At 52.7% G+C, this 7431-nt stretch overlaps 2 protein-coding genes across 2 annotated transcripts in view; one reads left to right on the forward strand and one right to left on the reverse strand.

The window, feature by feature from the left end:
• Positions 1 to 819, reverse strand: part of GRIK3 (glutamate receptor, ionotropic, kainate 3) — a 124486-nt gene extending 123667 nt beyond the window's left edge. Inside the window, exon 1 of the mRNA XM_009879870.1 lies at positions 577 to 819. Coding sequence (XP_009878172.1) covers positions 577 to 819 — 243 coding nt within the window. The remainder of the gene's footprint in view (positions 1 to 576) is intronic.
• Positions 820 to 5460: 4641 nt separating this feature from the next.
• The window catches only part of ZC3H12A (zinc finger CCCH-type containing 12A), a 120548-nt gene continuing 118577 nt past the window's right edge, over positions 5461 to 7431 (forward strand). The window contains exon 1 of the mRNA XM_009879871.1: positions 5461 to 5528. Within this exon, the coding sequence (XP_009878173.1) occupies positions 5461 to 5528 (68 nt within the window). The remainder of the gene's footprint in view (positions 5529 to 7431) is intronic.

Here is a 7431-nt window from a genome sequence, read left to right on the forward strand (position 1 = left end):
GCTCTTCCTTCACCCCGGTGGTATGTGCATCACTGATTTCTTCCACCGTCCCCTCTCCAGCCGGGGCAGGCCTGGGGGAGCCAGCGCTCGGCCCCTCGTAAAACGGTGACGGCTCAAGAAGTTTGCCGGCCTCTCCTGCCTGGAGCTGGTTTAACTCGGGCCAACGGAGGCTCTGCGAATGAGCAAATAACAAGCAGGGGAAAACTTGTTTTTATTGTTAATCATTTTATGCCATGATTTGCCGCATCTGAGGGTCCCCTCCTGGCTCACAGCGGTGTCACGCACGTGGCAGGAGCCCCGCTGGGTCTTTGCACCGGCGGCAGCACCCCACGGCTATCGTATGGGGGACCTGCCCCTCGGGGTCTGGGTGCTTTCGCTCAGGAGGGGACAGCAGAACCCCTCAGGTGGTGGTGGGAGGTGGTACAGCCACCCCGGCTCTGGGGCCGATGCTGAGCTCTCACAGTGAGCCCCGTGCAGCAGGACCCTCGCGGGGCACCTCCCCAGTGGGGCTCCTGTGATCAGCCGCTTCCTTGGAGGAGATCTGGGGTTCGACGCTGCAGTCGTGCGGGTGCTTACCCCGGGAGCCCAGGCTGTGCGCTCCCCCGCATCCGTGACTGCGGAGGCACCTGTGGCAGCAGAAACTTGGGAGAACGTGAAGAGCTGCCCGGCCTTTTTGGAGGCGCCGTAGCGGCGGTGAGCGGGGACGGTGCCGTCCCGGTGCCCGGGGGGTGAGAGCATCCCGCTGGGCGTGCGGAGCAGAGCCACGCGCGGCCCCGGCTGCTCATCAGCCTCACCCAGCAGCAGGCGAATTTGTACCATTGTAGCACGTCTTATAGGCAGAAAAGGGCAACAGGGAACAAATGAATAAGTAAGACCAGTTTAAATTATTATCTTTATCACACCGCATGTGTGTCCCCTGACAGGAGGGAAGCTGTTTTGGCCAGTCAGCTCCGTCAAGGGTTCCCTTTTCTGTGCTGCAATATAATCTTTTGAACTAGGCTGAGTGGAAATGCATATTTGTGTCAGAGAGCCTTTGCATGTATTTTTCATCCTCTTTCTGCAGAGGTAGGAAATAATCTTTTTTTTTCTCTTCTGAAAAAAAAATAAAAAGCCCTCTATCTTTAGGATTGGTGGGAGAAGCCATTTGCAACTGATGGGTGTAAATTATGCCTGCTTAGTCAGACAAGAAAATTAGAGACTGCAGAATTAGACTCTGCTTGCAATTATCTTTGCATGGAACCAGTTTACAAAAAAATTTGGTATGCTCCTCGGCTTTCTGATAAATTCTCATGTGATTTATTGTCGACCTGTCAGCTTCAAAGTGTGGTCCGTTGTGTGAAACCCGGGAAGGGTATCTCCTTTTTTCTCCTGTACAAGTGTACCAACTGGCTGAGCAGAAGGTTGGTCACCTGCCAACCTGTGAGTGCACAGGGCACTTTACTACCCACATGTCTAATTACCCATGCAAAGATTTGGAACGAGATGTTAATACCTTTTTTTTTTTTTTTTTTCCTCTACACAGGCAAAGGGCAAGAAAAGAGCACGTTATTTCAAATGCCTGTTAAAATCGGACTTTGGTGGAATTATGCTGGGAATTAATTTGGCCAGCTGCAGCCAGTCTTTTTCCCCAGTCCCCTGCGAACTCGGGCTGTTTCCAATTCGCAGCAAATTTTTCGGTTGTTCCAGCACATTCGGAGGAAGTTTAGATGTTGGGTGGGGAAGCTGTGGCTGCATCTGGCCGTATCCGTTCCGAACAGAATGAGGCACAAGCAGGCACGGCTTGTTGGGGGCAGCCCTGGGGTGGGGGGGATGAGGGGGTCCCTGCCTCGGGAAGGGTGTGCGATGTCCAGGAGAAAACAGCTTTCCCCCAGCAGCGGGCATTGGCCGCGGGCGGTGAAAGGCTGAGGCATGTTAAACATCTGGAGGCAAAAAGTACATGTCTGTGGGGGGCAAATGTCCCGGCGCTGAGCCCCTGTGGGATCCCACCTTTGGGAAGGGGCGCAGGAGAGCGGAGAGGAGGGTGGGAGAAGGAGGAGGTGCCACATCGCACTCTGGGGAGACGTGGGGGGCTGGGATGGTCCTTGTGTCTGCCTGGATCTGCACGTCTGAACTCTGCGTTGTGACTTGGGCCCCCCCAAATCATTTCTGTACAATAACATACGTAACAAATGTTGATTCCATTGTAACATTTGCAAAACAGACTTTTCCCACTGTCCTGGGATAACGGATTAGTAATTCATGAGCCCGTGTGTGGTCCTGACTGTATCCCGCGTCTTGGTGCCGACCCCAGTGCCCGCGCATCGCACAGGGCGGCGGGGCCGGGGGTGGGCAGTGGCTGAGAAACCGCCCTCAGATATTCCTGCCGGGCTTTGCAAAGCTGCTGCGTGTGACCAGACTGTGTCCCCGTGCAAACCACCGCGCTGCCTGTCTCCCAAGGCGACTGCACGGACCCATGCAGCGGGAGAGGGGAACCCGCTCCGTCGGCTGCTGCCGCCATCCCATCCCTCCGAACACGCGGCGCAGGAGCGCTGCCTGCACGGGTGCCGTGGCCCTGTTTTAGGCGGATGTGAGACTCCTTCCGAAACCGGTGCTAAACCAGAGCATCGCACCAGTGAAGCGCTTGCTATTCATGGCTGTCGGTGCCTGAGTGCGAGGTTAATTTTGGCGCTTTCCAGCTTAGCAAGCAGTGATCAGCTCCATGTTTCATCCCGGTGGAAGGGGTTTGTGCAGCACGTCGTATTTATGGATTGAAAGGGGAGTGTGGGAGGCTTCCCGCATACACCACGGTCCAATTCACAGGAAGAGAGAAATGCTGCTTTATATTATCTTTTTTAAATCTGATGTTTATTTGGTATTTTAAAGGTGTTAAGAAAACAGAGAAAACTAATTCCAAAAGATAGAAAACAAATTGGAATTTGAAACGTAACTTGTAAGATGCTCTCTGGTTTTCCCAGTTCTTCCAAGCTGCCCGGTGGCTGTGGTGACGGACGCGCTGCCGGGGCGGCTGTGCCGGTGCCTGGCTGGGGCTGAGGGGGACATCACCTTTCCTTCCAGCGGTGGTCGGTGCTACTGAGCAACTGCAGCAACTGCCGACACCACCATGGAGACGTTGAGAGCGGGTGTGCCTCGGGCCATGCTGAGTTTGCCTTTTTTTTTTTAAAAAAACCATTTTCAGAGCCTTCCTCTGGCCACGCAGCAGATGCAGGGCTCGAAATTCACCCCGAGTTTCCAGAGAACTCGGCTGTGCTTGTACTGCTGGAGGGGTGAGAAATGTACGGCCGTGAACAGAGGCGGCGAGAGACCTGAAGCTGGGTGGTCCTCCGGCTGGAGGGGCCGCTCTTTAGATGGGATATCAGGAAGAAATGTTTCCCTGTGCGGGTGGTGAGCCCCTGGGGCAGGTTGCCCCGAGAAGCTGTGGCTGCCCCATCCCTGGAGGTGTTCAAGGCCAGGTTGGACGGGGCTTGGGGCAACCTGGGCTGGTGGGAGGTGGCCCTGCCCAGGGCAGGGGACTTAGATGGCCTTTAAAGGTCCCTTCCAAACCAAACCATTCCACGACTCTCTGAATTCATGAATGTTTTATCTCCAAGTCTTTCTTGCACCTGGAAGGAATATAAAATTAATCTCTTTTATTTACGTGTAGTTCTCAGGGGTGTCCCGTTTGGTGCAGCAGGCAGGGACCAGCCTGCGGCATCTCCTGGGCGACCACTTGCTGGTTGGGTTTCCCCCCCTCCCAGTTCAGCCAAGAGGGCTCCCAAGTGCAGATGGGGGGAATTCACCCCACCGGTGAATTTTTGGTTGCCTTCCCGCCGGGGACACCCGGTCCCTGGCTCTGACGTACGGCAGCGCCTGAGGAGGTGTCTCAGATGGGATGTAGTCATTTTCTTCCCGTGGGCCTAAACTTGAATCTGTAATACCCTGTTTAATTTTCATCGCTGCTATTTGTATGTATCTTTTCTCTTTGGTGATGAGACAGAAGAATAATATTTTTAAGCAGGTTTTTGTACAAGTAAAACGGAGCTGATGCGGCTTTATTTTAGACAGTGTACGCAAAATCTTCTCTAGATTGTATCTGTGCTCTGTGCGGCCTTCCACTTCATGGTGGGGACGTGACTTGCATATTGAAAACTGATATGAAAAAACCCTTGGAAAAATAACGAGCTTTTCTTTATAGTTTATTTCCATAATTTTCTATGGGAAGTTTTTGCTTTTTTTCAAATGTAAAGGAAAAAAAAACAGAACTGTGTCCAGTGAATATTAGATATTTAAAGTTTTGGGGTTTTGTTGCTTTTGTTTGCTGTTTTTTTTTTTATCCCCGAGGCACTCGGTGCATACGAGACTGGCTGTGGCGATACCTGCTTTGTCCCAAGATGTGGGGTGGCTGACTGTATGCTGCGCTGTGTGACTCCTTGTAATAAATGAAGGCCAAAATCACACAAAATCAATCAGTTAGCGCTTGTCTGCGCATCCTGCCTTAGGGAAGAGGGAAGTCAGGTGCCTTTATGTTTTGATTGGGAGTGAAAATATATCTTTCCCGGAAAGCAATCACGGTTCTCATCTAATACTTTCACATATTGCAGTGAGATACAGCCTGAAAGTGGGCGAGCGTGACGCGTTCCGGCGCTGCCCTCGAGCGCCCGCTGGGCTCAGATGCTCGCTGCGGGAGGATGCAGCCCTGGAGAGAGGCAATTACATACCCTCGTGTTAACAGTTTAAAGATCAAGTAAGGAGTAGTTTGACTAGAGATTAAATATAAAGATACCCATTTATGAATTAGAAAAAAAGAAGAAAAAACCCTCCAAGTAGATTAAAGTCTTGCAGAACTGACTAATAAATCAACTGCTGGTGGAGCGTGGCAGCCTTGTCTGCCGCTCAGAAGTGGCTAAGGACAGGTTTAATAACGCTTTACAACTCGGAGGCTAAATGAAGAGCAAGCAGAGAGCAGCACACCCACGAGCTCTGTAAAGGCGATGAGAAGGGAGCGGGGAGGCAGCGGGCGCCTTGGCTGCAGCGAGAGCTGGCGGTGGGAGCGGGGACCCCCGGGGACCTGCGCTCCGCTGGGAGGAGAGCGCTCCATAAAATTGGTACTGAGTTTGGGCTGAGACCGCCCAAGTGAAGGAGGGAAATGCTGTGGCATCTGGGATCACAGGGGAAAGCTTGGAGCTTTGCTTGCGCGGGGTCGCTCGTCATTTGTATTGCAGAAATGAGCAGCAAAGCTATGGCACCATCACAGACCAGTGCTCGGGCAGCTGGTACGCTGCTGGAGGAGCTTACAGCCAACCACAAGGGAATGAGGTGATGGACACTTGATTTTCCTTTATAACTTCAGATTGTTAGCTCAGACTGAGGACTTTTTTGAGGCATAGTCTGCATTTTAGCGCAGGGCTTTCCGAACAGGGCTGAAGGGACATTCCTCTCCCCGGGCAAAATCACAGTGCAGCGGCCAGTGAGCTGCGGTCCGCAATGGGGACAGGCTTGGGCAGCAAACGCTCCCGGAGCTTCTTGAAAAAACTCACCCTCTACTGCAACCGGTAAAGTAAATATTTTAGGAATTGTGCTCTTCTGGAAAGAGCCAAAACGCACCTCGCTATTTCCTGCAATTTAGCAGCAGCTGGAGGTAACTAATAAGCCATCAAAGCCTCTGGGAGGGATTCCACGGAGAGAGAAGCTGCCGTGAAGGTGTGCTGCTTTGAGGACTGAGGGCTCTCACGTGCGTTGGCGAAGCGTCTGTCGCTGGTCCCTAACCCACAACAAAGCATAGCCACCGCCTGGGTCACTTTCAGCGCAAAACAAAAATGCCATAATGTGATCCTAGCGGAGGATCGCGACCTGTCCTTCAGGCACAGGGTAACAGCGGGAGCACGTTTCCTTTTCCGAAAGAAAAGGCTTTGAGGAACGTGGCTCGTGCTCGCGCGCTGTGGCAGTACAGCTGGGAGGTGCCCGATGGAACAGACTGGAGGTTTGCTCTGGTCCTTGCCGGGCAATGAACTGTGTACGAGTCAGGGAGCCCTTGCAAATACACAACAGAAGTGGGTTCTGCGACTACTAAAACATCAGCTCCTCGGGATCCTACAGGTGTGTTGCGTTGCTCCGCATTACGCTGGTGGGAGAATGGCCCTTACGGAACCAGGTTTGGCTGTTGTTCGCCTGAGCAGCAGTGTATTGCTTTTATTGGGAGTGCGCTCTTAACAACTGAGTTGTAGGGGTGGGGAGACAGTGGGATTAATTGCTGGCTCAGGGAGCGAACTGCTCTAGGAGAAGTCAAGGGTGATCAACCTCAGCTAGACAGCCATTTCCCAGGAGATGCTGTATGCCAAGGGTACCTCTTGCTATAAATTGCTTTGGATGTTTGAGTGTAGACCTCTTAGAAACTCAAACGCTGCACAGGACACTGGTGTCCTTGCACTGCCGTCATGCCCTCAATCACTGTGAATTGTTCAAGGTCGTAAGAAGGGCCCGTTGTAATCCAGAATTAAATCCAGTTGAACAAACTGCCATAATTATCTTTGCACCCGGTTTTCAGAACGCTTTTTCTGTTCTGTCCTGCGGGGCGCTCCCAGGTCTGACACTGCGCTGCATCAGAGGTATCCTGAGCAATATGCAGACGCAAAGCGGTTATTTCTGCAGAGTGCTCTCAGAACCTGCTAAAAGACAACGAGCGTGGTGCTGAGAGCCGCTGGCAAGCAATGCACTCAGGCCCCTATTAAAAACAGCAGAACAAGTTTAATCTCTGGATGGTGGGGAATTTTGCATTGTCAGCATTGTTTGATCCAAGTTTTAAAGACAAAATTGAAATCATTCTTCACCAGGCTCAACACATTGATCTCTAGAAAAGAACACTTGTAAATAACCTCCTTGGGAATGTGTCACCCTCTTTCTCCTCCAAACCGTACTCCTCTGTGAAAAGGGCAATCCCCAAGGATGCTCCAAAAGCAAGAAGGAGAATAAGCAGAAATGGCCTCAGGGCATTTCTCTCTCCTTCCTCCTTCTCCAGTCCACCATCGAATGCACACATCACATGCTCCAGATCACAAGCCGTTAATCAGGGAAAATCCTGACGCTTGCATTTCCCCTTTCCCCAAAAGGGTCGACTCGTGTTCCTAAGGGATCCATCTTCTCCGATGCTGAAGAAGGCGCTGGGCAGGGCAGGGCAGGCTGCAGAGCCACGGCGGGGGACAGCGGGGCTGCGGGGTGTGCGCAGAGGCCGTCCCGCCGCCGGGGAGCGGAGGGTTGGCCGGACTCGGGCGCAGGTCCACCCCGGGGCCGCCGGCAGGATGCCTCACAGCGCAGCATCCCCGCTCTCCCTCTCTTTGAGTCTCGATTTGCCGTGTCCCCCTTCCGCGAAGTGTCTTTCACACTTCCTGTGACTTGAAGCAATCTCCTTCTTGTTTATGTTTCTGGTTGGTTTTGTTTCTGGCGGGGGCAGGCGTGCCC

This window comes from Charadrius vociferus, unplaced genomic scaffold (assembly GCF_000708025.1).
Source record: "Charadrius vociferus isolate BGI_N301 unplaced genomic scaffold, ASM70802v2 scaffold562, whole genome shotgun sequence".
Classification (NCBI taxonomy): Eukaryota; Metazoa; Chordata; class Aves; order Charadriiformes; family Charadriidae; genus Charadrius; species Charadrius vociferus.